Source organism: Oscarella lobularis, chromosome 14, assembly GCF_947507565.1.
Source record: "Oscarella lobularis chromosome 14, ooOscLobu1.1, whole genome shotgun sequence".
NCBI lineage: Eukaryota > Metazoa > Porifera > Homoscleromorpha > Homosclerophorida > Oscarellidae > Oscarella > Oscarella lobularis.
The window spans coordinates 1,546,322-1,564,639 of record NC_089188.1 but is presented as its reverse complement, the minus strand read 5'-3'; the positions used below and the strand labels follow the sequence as shown (position 1 = coordinate 1,564,639).

General features: G+C 48.8%; 4 protein-coding genes across 6 annotated transcripts; all 4 read right to left on the bottom strand.

Annotated features, from left to right (window-relative positions):
- Window positions 1-1,157: 1,157 nt before the first annotated feature.
- LOC136195425 (UDP-sugar transporter protein SLC35A5-like) lies at window positions 1,158-3,229 on the bottom strand. Its single transcript, XM_065984749.1, has 5 exons — window positions 3,104-3,229; window positions 2,956-3,054; window positions 2,776-2,900; window positions 2,652-2,719; window positions 1,158-2,599 (listed from the first exon to the last, which is right to left on the bottom strand). The coding sequence occupies exons 1-5, from the start codon at window positions 3,216-3,218 to the stop codon at window positions 1,921-1,923; spliced, it is 1,086 nt and encodes a 361-aa protein (XP_065840821.1). The 5' UTR covers window positions 3,219-3,229; the 3' UTR covers window positions 1,158-1,920.
- Window positions 3,154-4,154, bottom strand: LOC136195426 (uncharacterized). The gene is made up of 4 exons (XM_065984750.1): window positions 4,073-4,154; window positions 3,815-4,013; window positions 3,530-3,760; window positions 3,154-3,473 (listed from the first exon to the last, which is right to left on the bottom strand). Exons 1-4 carry the CDS (start codon window positions 4,152-4,154, stop codon window positions 3,278-3,280), a joined length of 708 nt encoding a protein of 235 aa, XP_065840822.1. The 3' UTR covers window positions 3,154-3,277.
- On the bottom strand, window positions 4,084-7,582 carry LOC136195421 (integrator complex subunit 6-like). Of its 3 annotated transcripts, none has more exons than XM_065984744.1 (16): window positions 7,373-7,582; window positions 7,216-7,293; window positions 6,863-7,090; window positions 6,638-6,803; window positions 6,442-6,579; window positions 6,111-6,382; window positions 5,894-6,046; window positions 5,709-5,841; window positions 5,564-5,658; window positions 5,397-5,510; window positions 5,277-5,344; window positions 5,188-5,221; window positions 4,803-5,135; window positions 4,448-4,754; window positions 4,205-4,393; window positions 4,084-4,159 (listed from the first exon to the last, which is right to left on the bottom strand). In XM_065984744.1, exons 1-15 carry the CDS (start codon window positions 7,481-7,483, stop codon window positions 4,218-4,220), a joined length of 2,406 nt encoding a protein of 801 aa, XP_065840816.1. In that variant the 5' UTR covers window positions 7,484-7,582; the 3' UTR covers window positions 4,084-4,159; window positions 4,205-4,217. The 3 variants fall into 3 exon arrangements, with proteins under 3 accessions (XP_065840816.1, XP_065840817.1, XP_065840815.1); XM_065984745.1 differs by having other exon boundaries at window positions 4,154-4,393; window positions 4,803-4,951; window positions 5,009-5,135; XM_065984743.1 differs by having other exon boundaries at window positions 4,154-4,393.
- Window positions 7,583-7,704: 122 nt separating this feature from the next.
- On the bottom strand, window positions 7,705-18,315 carry LOC136195420 (protein unc-80 homolog). Its single transcript, XM_065984742.1, has 35 exons — window positions 18,126-18,315; window positions 18,002-18,068; window positions 16,356-17,750; window positions 15,780-16,298; window positions 15,525-15,728; window positions 15,405-15,468; window positions 14,743-15,355; window positions 14,118-14,682; window positions 13,923-14,061; window positions 13,760-13,868; window positions 13,501-13,696; window positions 13,290-13,440; window positions 13,106-13,228; window positions 12,955-13,055; window positions 12,648-12,899; window positions 12,410-12,599; window positions 12,210-12,349; window positions 12,035-12,148; window positions 11,857-11,967; window positions 11,498-11,806; window positions 11,388-11,438; window positions 11,251-11,334; window positions 11,016-11,195; window positions 10,871-10,957; window positions 10,701-10,810; window positions 10,139-10,640; window positions 10,002-10,081; window positions 9,816-9,948; window positions 9,721-9,760; window positions 9,587-9,642; window positions 9,193-9,526; window positions 8,900-9,127; window positions 8,745-8,849; window positions 8,591-8,688; window positions 7,705-8,544 (listed from the first exon to the last, which is right to left on the bottom strand). The coding sequence occupies exons 1-35, from the start codon at window positions 18,233-18,235 to the stop codon at window positions 7,801-7,803; spliced, it is 8,304 nt and encodes a 2,767-aa protein (XP_065840814.1). The 5' UTR covers window positions 18,236-18,315; the 3' UTR covers window positions 7,705-7,800.
- Between the last annotated feature and the right edge of the window lie 3 nt (window positions 18,316-18,318).

The following is an 18,318-nucleotide window of genomic DNA, read 5'->3' as shown; positions in this document are numbered from 1 at the left end:
GTGTTCCAAACCACTGCCGGGAAATCTACGAGCGCACGCGAAAGCGGCAATCCTGCAATAAAAACGTCCAAGAGATGCCCCGAGATACTCCCCGAGATACATTATAGTCGTACAGAAGAAGAAAGGCGTCCACGAGCCATATTGGATTCGCTATGACGATGCGTCTATTACGTCACTTCATTGCCAAAAATAAACTGCTGACTCGGCTGCCGACAGGAATACACGTCAAACCGGTATTCAAACCGGTTGCTTTTGGCGCCTTGCATTTCTCGGACCAATGAGAGCGCTAGGTGGGCCCCACGTGATCTCAACGGACCAATGAGCGCTGGGCGGGGCTACCCTGTTCATAAGCGAAGTGCACACCGATTTTCCTTCAGTTGCGGCTGAGGGTGGATGCGGCGTGGTTCGCCACGTCTCGTCCTTGAACGGACCGGCTCGGGGGAAGGCAAAAGGCAAGTCTGGATTGGCGGATCAGCGTGGCCCACGGTTTTTACCGTGCCGGAGCCCGTAGGCAGGGCGAAGGGGGGCTTCGGCCTCGGTACGCGCACTGGGCGAAACGATCGCTTAGGTCTTATTGTTGCTAACAAGCACGAACTGCGCTAGGCTCGAGCGGTTACGGCTTGGAGGGGGTGTTCATTTATGGCCTGGTTGCCGGCACTTGTCTCACCCGATAGCACGATTAGACCGAGGATGATCCGGCTCAGGTGAAGTCATTTCGGCATTGCACTGTCTTTCTTGTCGGCCTCTACAAACAGTGGTCGGCCGTTCTCCAACTCAGAAGCCCTGGTTCTTGGCCTTGTGCCTACCAATGTGGTCAGGTATCGTCGCGCCGGGGGACTCGGTATTAGGGACCGACTACTCGTCCAGGCGGATACTGATTGAGGGGGCTGATGAAGCAGCAACTCACCCGAAACTTTTTGGAAGGGAGTCATCGCTTTGCGAAGACTTCCCTGGGCTACGAAGCGTCCGAACCTCCACGCGGTGTAGCCTGGATAGCGCTAATACGGACGCAACCAAAAGGTACGTACAACGATTATTTGACAGTGACTAATAGGATTTCTTTTTTAGGTCGCGCAACGAAGAAAAACGGCGCTCTTTTCGAAGACTTGAACGCAAGACTATACAAGGAACGTGCACTGATACAGAATTTTCTTAGGTTTTTGACCGAAGAAAGCGTCTCAAACAGCGTCAGCGAATAAAAGTAAGCTTTTCTGAAATGAACCCGTTCGCGTAGAAAGGATTTTCACTGTATAAGAAATAAAAAATTGTGTTGATCAAAAATTTAAGACGCGTGCGCATTTTATCGCTGCTTTCTTTGGCCTGTGCATCGAAGCGTTCGCCTCGTTATGGCGACTCCAGTCTTCTCTATCGGAAGCGCTTATTGATCTAGAACGCCGATCGAATTGGAATGGTTCAACGGCGCGTCGTCGCCTCCTAATTTTTGAACTGAGAAGTGGATCCCCGAAAACGATCTCCTTCTCCGTTCGAGCTCAACGTGGCGCGTTTAGCAGCGAGATGCGCCTCGCGCATCAGAGGATTCCCGAATCAGACGTCGAGAGCCACTTTGTTTTGCGTTGAAAAGCCTTCCCGGTTCCGCCGATCGTCGTAGCGCCCGCCATCTTGCCAACGCCGACGCTATCTTTGCTCAGAGAGCGAACCAGGCGATTTATTTGTGAGAAAAGCGTGCGCAAATGAACAGTAAGTATTTTCGGCCTATAAATACTATCAACATCCGTTCGAAATTGTGTTCATAGTCTTCGTTATTGGGCATTGGGCTCGCCGTTACGTCGAAAGGAGAACGTGCACGCTTCCTCACTGTCAACATCAATAGATTGGACGTTGTGGTCTAACTCTGCTGCTCCTGTTCACTATTCAACGAGAAGAGATTTGAATGCAAATCCATTAGTATGACGAACACCGTCACTTGTCTTCTTCTGATTGCGACCGATTTACGTTGTATAAATAAATGGATAAAATCACTATAGGAACCATAAGGAAAAATTCAATCGTAGGCTCAAAGTCTCCACTCAGCCAAGACAGTAAAATTATTGTGAGAGTCGAGAATTGCGACGCGAGAACGTGAAACATATTATCGCGAAATTTCAGTATGAGCGACACCACCAGTCCAAGTAAGCCGACAATGAAAATCAAGCAACCAGCGTAGATACTATAGCCGTAATAGAATCCGCAAGCCAAAATGAAGTCGTGATAGATAAGAAGGATGGACGTAATTCCGAAAAAGAGACCGGCCAGATAGAGTTTCGTATTTTGAAGAAATATACTCTCTTCCATGCCACCTGATTCCTTGAAGATCTTCTCGTTGTAAATATTGGCCATCGAGGAGAGAAAGCAGGAGAGTAAAACAAACAGATGGCCCTCATACCGAAAGAGGCTCGACTCTTCGTTTTGGTCTGAGGCATTGTGCACTTTCTGCCAGTGGCAATGGACTGATGAAGCAACCCTATGCTCGTCAGGCGAGTGACTAATGCTATGCAAGGAATGGTGATGTACCGAGTCGACTTTGGACCGATGAGAAAGAGCCACAATGGCGCAGAAGAGAATTCCCAACGACGCCCACTGAGACAAAGTCAGTTTTCGTCTAGGGGGAAATACCGTCGAGGCAATCGACGTGACGTCCTCGCGTTCTATACCTGAGAACAAGACGAAATAGAAATGCTGTCGTTATAATGACGAAATTGTTGAGAAGAGACGCTATTGCCTAAAGAGAGGAAGCGTCGCGTAAACTGGCATCCTCTCGATAGATTATTCACTGACTGGGCTGAGCCTTGCCAGTACGTAGAAGCTCAGGAGATTGTCGAGAAAGTAGAAAAAGCCTGGAATTGCCCATTTCGTCGACTTGAGTAGAGATTGACGTGTTATTTCGGGCTTGGGAACTTCATCTGCGGTGAAGACAGATGGTTTCGCGATACGGTGGCTCCCTCCCGCCCGTCTTGCCTTTGATTATGAGACGCAACGAGACCGAACTGCACACGATGAACTTCAGAAGTTCTGACTGAACGTTAACGGTCATAGGGAGGAACTTGTACGATCGATCTGTGGGGGAGAATACGGTCTCTGGTCGAGTCGACGATTGTTTGCATACTTTCTGACAAGTTTCTGATCAACAGAACGCGACAAGAGGCTAGAAAGGCGTACAGCAATACCAAACATGCACTTCCGACATAAGAAGAGCCGTGCAAAAAAGAAAATCCGACCATGCTGGCGAACAATGGAGACAGCACGCTAGCAACTGTAGGCGTGGTGCCATGACTTAGAGCTAGAGTTTTTCGATGGCTGTTACGAGGCTTTGGACCAAGTACTCGTAGCCAGCGGGTTCATAATGCACATTGGCGGGTCGTTGAATTCCGGGGCAGGTCTTGTAGTGCTCTCCGCACTTGGCTATGACCCATCCGTGAAGATCATCAATAGGGACGTCGTGCTTCTTAGCAATCACCGCTGCCGCCGCATTATATCTAAATAAAGCCATATCTGTGATACGGAGTAGTACCAAGGTAGACAAAAATTTCACTTTACGACATCTGCGTCTGATCTGCCCGGACTGACTGTGACGTTTGGTACTGGAGTTGTGTTGACCCACAGGACTTTCGCTTTGGTTGCCACCAGTCGACTTGTGATGTTCTCCATATTTTCCGAGTAGACGTCAATCGATAAATGTTCAGTGTCATTGGCAATATCGTGTAGGCCGAAGTTGTAGCTGATCAGATCCCACTTGTGTTCTCCAAGCCAAACAGAGAGACACCTAACGCGTCAATGTCAAATATCATGACAACTCTGTTTCGAGGTCAGAACGTACTCTTTTCCCTTGTCTGAGTTGTCAGCGTTTGTGTGTACATGCTGCGCCTCGTACTTCCCTGTCAGGTTTTTAATGAGATAAGGAGAGTACCCAATAGAAATAGAGTCTCCAATGATCAGGTATTGAGGTAGGGAAGTGTTGGCTTTGTCTGGTCCAGCTCCACATTGAGCGGCAGGGGGTGGAGCAATCTCCCCAAGACCTGCACACAGAAAAATTCAATGAGCACAGTGTAAGGAATGTGAACGTGAAATTACGCACAGAAGGAGAGAGTGACAAGGAGAAGAAGCCCTTCGCAACGCATTCGCCAGCTACTCAAAAACAAACGCACGTGACACCTCATACGACCTTAACGTACATTCTAATATTGATTGATTGACCGCGAATATTTACAAATGCAAATCCCCTAGCTTCGAACTTCTGTTCGTGTCAGTCTCCGTTCTTGACCCCACTTTTCCAGTTGCTGCACGAGAGTCTTTTTCTTGAAACTATTCGCCACTTTGATGATCTCCTGCAGAAACGTTTTCCGCACGTCAACGCTTCCCTTCACCAAATCCAAATGCTCAAACACAACAGAGTAATCTACAAGCACCAATTCAAAAAGGACTCGCGTACACAGGAACCTAACCAACTCACTTTTCGTTCTAAATTGCCTCAATTCCTTTATAATAATATTCTTCAGCGCGCTGTTATCCAAACCCTTACTAGTCTCTACGGAATTGGCGCCGGCGGAGGCAGTTCTTTGCGTTGGGGTCCCCTTACTGGCTACAACATCATCCGCTTTCGATCGTCCCATCTCCTGCTCCCCAGGGCCTCCCGTTTTCCTCGACGGCTGGGGACTGGCCGGAGGCGTCGTGGATCGTCTCCGCTTACGATTAATTTGTTTTCTGCTATTAATTCCTATGCCAACCATTGCCTCGTTTGCTTCGTCAGGTAGAGCAGCCTGCAAAAAGAGTAATGCTATCTCTAATATCGTGAAGATTCCTCTTGCCTTGTCTGTCGCTTTCTCGATGCGATAAGGATTGCCAAACAGCTGGGTCTTCCGTTCAGGATTCTCTTCAATTTCACGCAGAAAGTAATGAGTTCGTCGGAATTCTTGATAGTTTCCCATTTGCCCGATAGGAACACTGTGCCGATCCCCTTTTACGACGACGCGCAATTCAAAGTGAGTACAAAAACGCGAAACGGCAGCTCTACCTGCAATAGCAGTGGTCACATCCTTCGTCGAGCCGCTCAATAGAATCATTCTCATTTGATGAAGTTGATCAAACAAGTCGCGACGAGGAATATCGAAAGGATTACGATGACATTGAAGAACAATAGACTAATATAATTTAACAATCGAACGCTTCAGATGCATCAAATAGGTATCGTACCTCCTTAGTGGGCAGCCCATCACTACCAAGGCTTCTAAATAACGATAGACGTCATATCGTACAACAAAATGCTTCTTTATTTCTCTTACTGTCCAGCATCGTTGTGACTTGGCTTGGAAGCAATAGCTGTCAAGATTTTACTCCCGTCCAATTGCGCCTTTGATGAAAAAACAGTAGCATCCAATAATCCACACTAATGAGCAGCTCACCTGCTTCTTTAGTTTTTTCAAGTAACCCGCTACTTCGAGACTAAGTCCGCCAGTGTGATTTTCTGGCATGATCCCAGAGGGAGCGCCCATGAGACGGAGAGCGGATCGGAGGGGCTGAAAATCAATTTTGCATATCAAATACTTGATTTCTACGCGTAGTCGCTTACTTGGAAGTAATAGAGAGGAAGTGTTGATAAATACTTGTCAAATTCTTGCTTCCATCCGCGAGGAGGTTTCATTTTATATTTCCGAATCAAATCGTCTAAAGAGAGAATGTCGCCAAAATAAGAACAGGCGCGCCTCTATTCATACCGAGAAGCGGCAAGGCAACAACGTAATTATAAGGCATCACAAGAAGATTGACGCATTGCAGATTGGTACTCGGTTTCAGATATCCAAACGGATAAACGGACTCAGCTGTCTTCCCACTTCCCTGAACATAAACCTAAGAAAAAGGTAATGCGTCCTTCTATACAAAAACCGCCCAGAATGCCTACCTTCCAACATGCTTGCGGCGACTTTCTTTCTAGAATGTGCTGCGTCAGCGGCGACGCTTCTAGTTCGTATTTGTCGAACGGAAGATTATCGATGACCATGGGAGGCGAGTCTTCACACGAGAAAAGAATAACGGGATGAGCTGACCTCGGAGCCTGAAAGAAATAATATGATCGATTGCTCTTCCTCTTCTTCCTGCCTTCCCCCATCAGCGCTTACCAATGTTTGAGTATTTTGGTCTGGCCAAAATGACTCTGGAATGGGCCAGTGTCCGCCGGGAACTCCCGTTTTGGGATTCGATCGAACGTATATCATTCTCCTGCATTTTTCCCACACCGTCGTCGACGTCGACGAGTCTCCGCCGCTGCTCAGAATGACGTTGTTGGTCCCCCCATTGGATAATCGGAGAAGATCCAACGTCGGAGTTCGTCTTTCGGCATCAATTTCCATAGGAACGGGAGAATCTCGAATGCCAGGTACTAAGTTTGGAGCTGAACAAATAACGTCTCACTTCAAGTATACTTATTTATTTATTTACTTATTTCTTTACCATTTTCTGCAACACTCTGAGCTAATAAACCCGATGTCATCTTTTCAAATTGCAACACTACGCCAGGTTGCAATTTCTGAACCAAGGACTCCAAGCCCTGATTGAGAGTCTTTGACGATATCACCGAATAGTATCGCCCTAAAGAAAACTCTTCAATAAACCCCTTGAGAACCAAAGCAATACTTTTCCTTCTCACCCCCAGTCATTTCGCACAGTTGACTCAAATTGGGATCAGCGTCTCCTGCAGGATCTTGGCTTGTCGCCAGAAAACCTGGATACTGCAAATGCAGCATGAACAGTCGCTGATCCCACCGAAATCCTTCTTTCGTCAACTCCTTTCCACATAACTGACTCGTAGAACTCTAATAATAATAGCATTAGTTACTATAGCACATTTCATATTTCCATTGCCATCCCATACGTCTAGACTCTCGATTGAATGTCCTCCATCTGTGATGGCCACAATAGCAGCGGGTTCCAAATAAAAAGGATTTCTCCCCTGCCCATAGTTATCGATTCCCGTTTGAAGCCGATGAATATTTAGAAGATCGAAAGCGCGCTGAAGAGCGTCGCCAAAATTGGAAAGCCCAGACGCAATCATGTTCTTCAATTCCGTCGAGAAAATCGCATGACTTTCTCTCCATCCCGACTAAAATTAAAATCGTTATACACACGTAACTGTAGTGCGCTATATCCTAATTAGGAGCGGTGACGCCCTCGATGACGTCGGCGAGAAACGTGCGAAGTGCGAAGACCCGTACAACGTTCGCTGACCTTGAAACAAAATGGCGGACTGTCGTAAGTGACGAGCATATATCGGTCCTGACGGCTAGCCGGGTCTCGCGAGCGAATCTGCACAAGACGAAACAACGCATAAGCACGCGCCGCGTCGAATCGCGCACGAACGGGTCGCCGTTCGTGCGAGACACACCTTGACGAAGTTGTCGACGGCCGTCTTGGCGATGTCGAGCAAATTCGTGCCCGCGTACGTGCGCTCGTTCATCGACGCGCTGTTGTCGACCAAGAACAAGACGATTCCCATCTCTATGCGACGCGCGAGCGTGTCGATCGCCTCGTTGGCTCGTCGAACGGGCACATCCTTGCCTCCTCTTGGGCCGCCTCCGTGTTCGGCTGCGGTTCAGCAGCTGGCAGCCACGGCCTTAGATTCCTCACATATACGCCATCACGTGCGTCGCTCTCATTGGTCCGAATGCACGAGGTCTAATCGAGTTATCCTAACGCGACTCCACCCCGTCGAGCATGCGCTATCCTGCGTATTCTATTTATAAACGCGTTTTTTATAAATCTCAATTACGTAATTATTTAATAGACGTGAATGAAATAAAATCTACTGCTTAATTAAACGTAGGTTTCTTCATCAAAACTCCTGCTCTCTACAACGCTAATGGATACCCTAATGGCACGAACGTTTCTGCTAGGACTTGATGCATCATCACCTGATGCTGCTGCAGGTGGTGAACCAATATCAAAAGACCTTTGTCTTACCAACTCGGCATGCTTCGATCTTGTCACTCCGTTCGCAACATGATTATCTTCCTTTGGAGCTTCAGAGTCATCTTCTTCTTCTTGCTCATTGAGTATGCCAAGAACAACTGGCCTTCTAAGGCTGCTAGTCGTTGATCTCGTTCTCGGCCTCGAATTATTATGAATAGTGACGACCGTTTCGTCGGGAACGGCGACGTCGGCATCCGCTTGGTCATCGCCGTCAAACCAATCGTCCACAGACTCCGAGATCTGATGGCTAACAGAAGGCGGAGTAGGACATTCAATTTCGATTTCCTCTTCACTTATGTTAGCGGGAACTTGCGCCGACGCCGGCGCGCTTTTGAGATGTCGCCGACTTTTAGGCGGCGATTGCAGAGCGGCGATGGAGACGACGTCGGGGGTGTCTGCGTCCCAAGCGGGCGCCTTTACATCGTTGATGACGGCAAGCTTCTGGGCGAGTTTCTGCAAGAGAGCGGCGCGGCATCTCGCCTGAGCAACGTTGGGATTCAACTTTCGCAAAACAGAGCGAGCGATGTCGGATTTTTTCGCGTAATCGGCCACGTACTTCTTCGTCTCGTCCGAAAGGAAGCCACTGGCCTAAGGAAACAAACGTAAACGCATACCGTGTTAATCTACGCCACACCTTTTCTCTCATAAACGATTTCAGCTGAATGAAGAGGGGACCCCGTTCTCTCGCAAGAAAATCGAGAAAATTCCAAAAAGCGATCGCCTCTTCCGATTCTAAATTTAATCAATTCTAATCTGATTTCGATTTGACCGCGTGACACCCAACCTACCTGTAGCACTGCTAGTCTTTGAATACTGTTTGATGGATTTTGCAATTCGGTTCCACAATTGGCTTGTCAGCTCTTTCTCAAAACAGATCGTAACGATTTTAAGTCCTGTTTCATATTTCCAAACGAAATTCGTTATCTCTGCATGTTTATCTTACCGTGAAACACAATATCCGCCGTATTTTCTGAGAGAACCGAAGCAGGTCGATGAGAAGCGGCGGAACTCGTTGGGAGCGTTCCGGATTGCCGTCGAAACGACGCGAAACGAGCCAATCGCTTCTCTCGCTGCATAGCAACCGACATATTCCACTTGCTTCCCGCGAGTAGAGTGTGAAGAAGACACGTCACCGTGTAGCGAATATCTCGAGCCGAAGCCTTCGGCCAATCTTGAAAGAAGATAAAGAGATAAAGGAAAAGCGCACTTCCGCACGGAGCTCGCTTTCTCTCTCACCGCTTCTCCCGCAACCGAGACGAATGCACAAAGGCAACAGAAGCGTGCGAAGAATTCGCACGGGATTCGAATCGGTCGATCCGAACATCGCCGGATTGCCGCAGACGCGTTCGAGCGAGTACTCGTCCTTGACCGAAACCATCATCATAGTGACGAGACGAACGACCGATTCGCAGAAAAACGGCGGCGGCTCTTGATGTTGGCCCGATATCTGCTGAAAGCCGTGAGGCGCCGCGACGGCGACGGCCGTCGCCGAGAGGGCTTCCGCCGGCGTCGTCGGAGCGAGGTTGCTTCTGTGACGATTCACGATTCGTAGGACCGTTTCCACTAGTTCCTAACGAGGGGAAGCGCGCCGTGATTTAGTTACGTGTATCAGTATATATTGGATTCTGACTCGAAATGATTCCAATCGAGCTAATGCTCGTGCTCGTTGCAGAACCAAATAAGGACCTGAGAATAAATTGGCATGAATGTAGTACACCTTAACCTCCAAGGGGTAGAGATTCGAGTGCACCCTATGTATATTACCTTTGAGAAGAAGAGCCAACGAGTTCCAATCGAGAGGGGTCTGTCAAAAAAAACGAATTAAAAATGTTTAGCCAATGTCCCCTTTCCTATTGTACCGAGAAATCCAATTTGTGAAATATTTTGTAAAGCCTCGTTATGATTCGATACATGGCTCCCTGATATCCAGGATCGGTGAATCCAGCCGCGTAAATCACTTCGGCCGTACCCGGCAAAAACTCCAACATATACCTAAGAAAGGATACACGTAGAACGACTACTCATTGCCCCCCTAACGAATTAACCTCCTGAGTCCCTCACAGGACATCGTCCCAGGATCGTAAGGAGCTAATTTCAGAAGAGAGTTTGCAACAGAAGACAAGGTCTACATAAGAAATCTTAACACGTTCACCCTAGCTAGCTCTTCTCCCTCTCTCCGTACCGCATGACACGCCGATCCAAGTAAAATCGGATCGCTGGGGTCGCATCGCTTGTAGTCGGTGATCTTTTTCAATCCAGTGCAAATGAACTCCGCCGTCAACGAGAGTAGCGAATCGCGGCTCTCTCGAAATTCCATGCGATTCATCAATTCCTTCTGTCGGTCGGCGTCCCATTTCTTTCCCATCGTCGCGCTTCCGTCCGTCTGTTCGACGCCGGCGGACGCGTCGACGTCGTTCTCGTGTCGACTCAACGTCGGTCGACCGCGACGAAAGTTTCGAAACGAATTTCGGTCGGACAGAAGAGTGTTCGCATCTAAACTGCGGGTGCGATTCGATCCTCCCCCCGCCGCTTCGGATGCTGCTGAAGGCTGACGGGCTGTCCCCGTGAGAAGATGACCGGCAATGAAGCCGCTCGAGTGGGGCGTCGAGAAAGGGGATTTGCTTGTGCGAAAGAAGCTGCTGTTTCCAAACGTCGCGACAACGATACCATGGTAAGGGTAATTTCTTAGAAGAAACGATACATAGAGGATCATTCTTTTTTGATATCATCGACGCGGGCCTTACTCCTTCAATACGTGGCATCCCTTTATCAAAATTTGTATGCAGCGAGCTAATTCTGGTAGACGCCGATCCAAGTCGTTCAGTAGAAACGGCATTAGGCACTCCAATAAATACTGGGAAAAAAACGATAGTCTCAAAAACTCGACTTCATTTTTCTTAATTAATTGACGTACTAGCATCTGGGAACCGCGCAATTTCTCTGGTCCGTTAACGACAACCGAAACCATCAACTTGACTCCATCGAGCACGTGAAAATTTGCCTGAGAGAACACGCGCTGACTATCGATCTTTTAATTGTCTCTCTTGTTCTAATCTCACTTCGGGTGTTGGCGTTTCTGGTTCTTGGATTGTCCCTACTGTTGATTGAGCGTTGGATCGCGCTGCTGCAGATGCGTCTTCCTGGCCGTTTCGGTTGACCATTTCCTCCAAGCTGAGAACATCTTCAATCTTGACCTGTTCTAGGCTCTTCAGAATGCTGAACAGGTGAACAGGTAAAAGCTGAAAGAAATCAAGAGCCGTAAGGAAAAAAGTAATCTATTGATATTTGGGGTACCTTGTGCACTGTGATCTCTTTCTTTTTATGCGAAAAATAAGGAATGCGCTCCGTCACAATCAAGGGAGCAGAAGCTGAAAGCAACTAGGAGAAAAACTAGCCACTGTTTTAACACCAAAATACAATTCAAAACCTACCTCTAATAAAAATCGATTCTTGTGCAATGTATAGCATTCCTTCAAGAAATACTAAAATCGATTACACGCAGTCAGCAGCATCTCCAACATTTCATATGAAAAAATCTAACCTCGAGGCCTTTGAGTACGTAATCGTACGAAGAGTGCGACGAATACGTTTGCAATAGAGTAGGTATGACGTGCTTATAGCCTTGAACGGGAAAGAGATTGGTAAATTTTCTCACGGCAGTGAGAAGAGTGAAGAGGCAGAGACGAAGCATGAAACGATCCTCGCAGTGGAGAAGCATGGCTCCGTTGATTACGTGCAAGAAGAGAACTGCTTCGTCGCCCCACGAAAAGGACGCGGGCATGTGCTGGAAAAGTGTCAGGACGAATTCGACCCACACTTGTTTGTGAAGAAGATCGGCGCCCACCAACTCCTTTGGAAGAAAAAAATACGAATTATCTGATTATTATTCTTTATACGTACTTTTCCTGAAACGCCTTTGTAGAGCTCGAAATTCGACTCGAGAGCTCGTCGAGGAAACGAACGCTGACGCGACAAATCGCCGTGCAAAATTTCCACGTGCTGTACCAGAAACTAAATTTATGAGGAGAAAGACTCGCGAAAAAAAACAACGCTTTTCTCCCCAGATGTCGACGCTTACGTCCTCGGGCGTCATACCCTTGGGTATCATGCTCGAATCGGCGCCAGCCACATTTCGAAGAAGTGCTTCGCCGTGTAGAACGCGACACAATTCTCCTACCGTGTGCATCAAGGCCTAATAATATAGAATATAAATATTAGCTACAAGTCCTCAACCACGCATAACGAAAACGTACCGTTTTCTGAATCCTCTCCTGGATTTCGGGTTCTTGGTCGTTGTAGGGAAGAAGTTTCAGATGGGGAATGCTCTCTTTCGGGTCTCTGCGATCGTGAAAGTAGTGATCTCCTACGTAGTGATTCAGAACGATGACCCGCCCTGAGAAAAGCAAAATATCAATATAGCAGAGCGTTGATTTTTCTTTAGCTCGCAGCTCACCGCTTTGAGCGTCTTGCAAATAGAAGTCTTTTCGCTTGAGCTTGAAGTACTCGGCTCCCGCCACCAGTACCGACTCGAACGTGATGTCGTCGTCGTTACAAACAGAGAGTTTTCTCACGTTCATCGCCGTGGGACTCGAAATCTTGAGCTCTTTCGTAATATTCGGCTTGGAATTAACAATAACCGTTCTCTATGACAACGGCGTTATTCGGAAAAATTTAAAATCGTGCGCACTTACGTCGCAGCGTTCTTTTTTGAGTCGATCTTTCAACTGTTTTACGTTTAGACCTCGTACACTTGGTACGGCTTGCCAGAGGATGGACAGAAGATCTAGAATGATGTCTTGGGAGCCCTCTTTTGGCTTGGCCTTGGCGTCGTTCGCGTAATACATAATCATTCCGATCATGTGGTTATAGATGAACTGGGACGCGGCCGGAGGAAGAGAGGGAAAGAACAGAAAGAGACGACGAACCGTTTGAAGAATCAGACTCTATCGACCCGTTGCATAAAGAAGATAGACTCTATTTAGAAATCCCCTATCGAACCTGTTCTTTCAATTTGATCGCTTTTTCCTGAAGGGGACGGAAGAACAGAGCGGGCTCTTCCACGAGACAATCCCAGACGATCTGTTGCGCCGATTCGCCGACTAGAGAGACATTGCAGACGTAGTAGACTGTCGCGCGTCGTCGTACGTACCTGTCATGCAATTCGATTGGCCAACGCTCGCATCATCGAGAAGAGTGATGAGTAGAGGAATGGCAGAATATACAGCGGAAGGAAATAGGGAGTAGCGCCTTCGATCGACGTCGGGCATGTCAGCTACATAAAAACACATCTCGATATAAAGAGGAACAATTTCTTTTTATTTAGCTCCTTGTACCGTCGTTGTCTGCACCGATAGACGCGGCCGTGTCAGTCGCTGCCTGATCAATGCAGTGAATTTCTCGAAAGCGGACTTTCTGCTTCTGACGACGAGCCTTCTTTTTCCGTTCTTCTTCCTTTTCCTTTTTCTCCTGCAGCAGCTTCTCCGACTGCAAAGAAAATGCACTCTAAAGAAAAACTGATGCGAGCGAATTTTTTTATGTTTGCACCGTATCCTCTTCATTTTCTTCGCTCGTCTGCCTCGTTATCTCCCAAGGCGAATCCACCGTCTTGACGACACCGCGACCCAGAGGAGGAGACGGCAGAGTGAAGCCGATGCTCAACGGCGGCACTTTGAACCGTTTCTGAGCATCTCTTTCCATGCGAGGCCAAACCTGATAGCGATTCTTCCAAAGACGCGAAAATCTACAAAGAAAAAAAAACCACGCAGTCGTGCCTATTCAATTTATAGCCATAATAATAACGTACCTGCAAATTCCTTCGATACGAACCAAAGGGTCTGCACTGTCTAGAGCTTCGGTGACCTTCTCTTCAGCCACTTTACTCAGTCGAGCAGAAGCCAGAAGAAAAAGGCAAGCTAAGAGAAACGACGTTTCTTGTGTGACACAAATACTTGATTGAGAAAATTGACCTGATGCCGATGCCACTTGAATATCGGGGTCTAGAATGTGAGTCCAAGCCGCGTCGAGAACCGAATGAAAAACGGAATCGGGAAGCACGGGAGCGGCGACAATGAGAGCAGACATGGCAGCGTGCGACAAACCCTGCACCTACAAGGAAAATGTCGCGAGACGAACGAACGAGCGCGTCCTTTCGTTTATCCTACTTGCTCTTTTAGATATTTGATTCTGATCTCGTTGAAGGTCTTTTCTCGTTGTGCCTGGACGCCTTCCTCCTCGCTGACACTTTCTCTGGATCTCGATCGATGTGGGGCCCCCGTCTGACCATCGCCTCCCAACGAAACGGCGACTCTCATCAAATTCAGAAGCTGATTGCCGGTTTTCGATCCGGACGAAATCGACGGGTTGCGACTCGTCTTTCGGTCGTAAGAGACGGCCAATCCCAAGCCGCGTCCTTCGCCTCCGCCCAAATCGTGGCCACCGTCTCCGGCGGTCAACAACTCGGGATCGAACTGGCTTCCCACCAAACTATTAGAAAATACCGATCCGCTCGTCGTTATCTCTTCCGTTAGTTTCTTATAATTATTTGGCTTCTTTGTGTTGCTGTAGATTTGCTCGATCGCTTCGAGCATGAGGAGGCAGCGCTTTTTCTGCCGTCTCTTGCACGACGAGACGCAATCCGGTTCGTGGCTGCATACGACGTTCGTTTCTTTGACCAGTTTGGCTACGACGCCCATCCAGGGAAAGTTTCTCCGCTCCTTCATTTTCAAACTATAAAAGGAAAAGAAAACTAGAGTAGAATGAACTACGTTTATTGTACGTTCCCAATACCTTTCTTGAGCGGAGGCGAAAAAATCCTCTCCGCCGTCATTTTCCAGATCGTCTCCACTACTGTCCGAATCCTGCGGCGCGACAGAAATCGACTGATCCAAAGCGAGAAAACTACGTCTCGCCGCTTGCGCCACGCTGGAGCGTTTCGATCTGTAGACGACTTTCGCATCGTCGCTTCGACTCGACTGGCGACCGGGCGGCGACAAACCGACTCCCTGAGGCAACGACGTCACGCTTCCCTGTCTCGACGTGTGATTGCCAGTGTGATAGACGGGCGGCGTCGGCGGCGCGAGCATGAGACTGACGAACATGACGGCGGGCTTTTCGACCGCCTCCTTCACGCCGTAATGATTGCGATGGGTCGTCGTGGGAGACGGCGCTTCTTCGGGAATGACCTGAACGACGGAGCTTCGATGCCGATTCGATCGACTGCTCGCCGTTCGCGCGCTGAAACGAGACGACGGTCGACGACCGGACGACGAACTGCCGGAAATCTTGCTCGATTTGATTTGATGGCGCGTGATCGGTCGAGGACATTCGCGAAGGAAGGCGGTGATTTCGAGGAGAAGTTGACAAGCGAACATTTTGAGAGCAAACGGGCACGTTTCATCGTCTAAATCAGATTGGGGGATTTTTTTTATGAGCACGTACGCGACACTTGCCTCCTTGATCGTCCGAGGGCGTCGGAAGTGGGCAGTAATCCCCGAGACTGTGACCAAACTGCTTCTAAAATAGACGGGGTTGGTTTTTTTTGTTTTTCATATTTTCTGTTGTTGACTTACTACGGTCGGGAATCGTTCTTCTTTCTTCATGATCTCTTCCAATTTATTTCCTATTGCTACGCCCCAATGCCAGATGCTCACGGCGAGTCCAATGCTTTTCATCGAGTTCGCAAGCATCCAAACGGGCCAGTTTCCCGCTCGACATTGCTGGACCAACAACGCGCATTCGAACAGCAACGCCACTCGAGACAAAACGGGAGCGTTCTACACAACAGCGACTAATTTTTTTCCAATTACATAAATTCCCAGTTTTACTATTTCTAAAGTAGCGGCGAGGGCGTTGGGACTCGGCAGCGTGCCGAGCTCGGTGCAGGACAAAAGCAGCGCAAACTGCTGCACGTTGTATCGCATTGCGGGCAGATCGATTCCTCGAAGGAGATCGACTTCCCCGAAGCTGACCGTTCGTTGCAACTTCTTCCGCGACGTCGATCTCTGCTGACTCAAATCCTTACTGCCAACTTGACTTGACGCCATCGAAGGCACTTTTCCAGTCGTCGATCGACGAAAGTGCGGCAGAAAACGCTTCTTTTTAGGAGGAATAACTTTGGGAGGAAAAGAACTTTGATGATTAGGAGTGGAATTGACTTCGTTGAGAGAGCACGTGTCGTCGTCGTCGTCGTCATAGCCGTTAACGGCGGCATCGAAAACAGACGTTCCCCTTTCGCGCTTGGCGAGACGAGAGCCGATGAGAGCGGAAAAGGCGACGCGTCGAAGAAGACTTTCGTGATGAACGTTGAGATATTCCATGAGCAGGCACACTTGATGAGAAATGTACTGTAATGAAAATACGAATTGTCGAGTAGGAAAAAAAACGCGTTCGTATATTATTACCATATTAGGCTGGCTCGTTAGATCCTCTCCGGTGAGTCTCTCCACCAACGTCTTGATGATCGCTTCCGTGAAAAACGTCTCGACGTCCTTACCGTTCGTCGCGACGGTCACGTTCAGCTGCGACAGGCCGATTCGTCGCAGATCCTCCGTGCTCGCTTCGACGGTCTCCTGCGACGACGACTTCCCCGCCATCGCGTTGACGCAGACGCGAATGAACATGTCGTAGCCGATGCAGCAGTAGCAGTAGAGCCGATGAAGCGTTATCATCACTTCGGGTATGGGAATCAATACGAGAAACGCCTGGACTTGCTTCTTGAACGCCGCCGGATCATAGCGCGCGAGTATAGCGAGACATTCCCATCGTATCGCGTGCAACTGCTGGCCGAGCTTGCCCTTGATCCCATACGTGCAGCCGCCTTCGGCGCATCCCAAACGACGACTGAAGTGAAAGACGAGAGCGAGAGACTTCTCGAAGAACGTCTCCTTTCCTTCGGTCGAGCTGACCGAATGCTGCAACGGTCCGACGACCTTGGCGTCCCCTTCGAAGATCTCCTTGAGACAGACGTTGACGAGACAGAGCATCGCTTCGAGAACGCACGCTTTCAACGTCGTCCGACTGGCCGAATTTCGTAGGCAGCTGGCCAACGCGTCGAAAACGGACGATATGTTGAGACGCGAATCCATGGATAGATAATACGATAAATCGATATGTTTCTCGGACTGAAGACCTTCGAATCTTCTATCCAAACTGCTGAACGTAGGAAGACTTTTGAAGTTGTCGCGTCTTTTGCTACTGCGATTATCGTTGTCCGCGTCGACTGATTGCAATTTCCGCGCCGTGATTTTCTTTCTCAGATACTTCAAGCCCCACAGCATCGCCTCGTCCGACCAATTCTCCGCGGCCAACGATCGTACGACGGCTATATCGAACACGCTGACCTTTTCCGTGCCGATGCCGCTGCCGGGCGACGAGGGAGCGAAATCGGCGCACTGATACTCGTACGTCAATTGAGGCACGTCCGGAGCGAGATTCTGCTTCAAACGTTCCCACAGCGGTCCGGCTCCCATTCTCAAATTTCCGACGAGATCGCTTTCGGGATATATCCAATCGACGCACGGAATGATGTCGCGAACGAACGCGTCGACGGCGTAGAAGTGAAAGCGAGAGAACGACGTCGTCGTCATCTGATGCGATTCGACGAGAATCCAATGGAGAGTCGAGAGGAGTTTGATGGCGCCCGGCGAGAGACGATTGCCCAACGGACGACGCGGAAGGACCGCCGAGCAGCCGAGTGCGACGTAGGGAAGCGCCGCTTCGATTAGATCCTTTTCCGATATGTCGCCGAGGTCGAGTTCCGCGTGGCTCTTGCCTTCGCGTATTAGGCCGGCGAGCGACTATAAAGGAACGTGTCATTCTACCGGACTACGCTTATTTATATACATGTGTGAGATTTATTTTTTGTATACGCATTCCATTAGCAACGCTTATGTTCGAAAAGGGGCGTTGATGCGTTTGCGGAAGTGAGATTTTTTTTCAAGGTGTGCGATTACGGTGTGTTTACTTTTACGGCAGTGACGAACCAAAGAAAAAAAACTGAAACTCGTAGGGGGCTGCATGAGTTACGGGGCGTTTACGGGCATTGTACCGAGCAGGCGAGTTCGGCTTTGGAGAGGTTCGATGCCGTCGCGTCCTGTTTGAGCCTCTGGAAACATCTGGAAAGGAAATCGCTTTCCTACTAGGTCTTCGCGATCGATGCTCTTGGCTCCTACTTGGCTTGTTCCCAGAGAAACGTTTGATAGCGAATGGGAAGGAAGGGAAAAACGGGCGAATGTTGACGCGCCGTCGCCAGACGCTTGCTCATTGCCCTGCCTTGGTCCATTGCGGGCAAAGGCTTGATTGATTGGCGTCGTTACAGCCCAGTACGCGATCTCTTCCCTTGCGCTTGCGTAAACTGTGATTCTT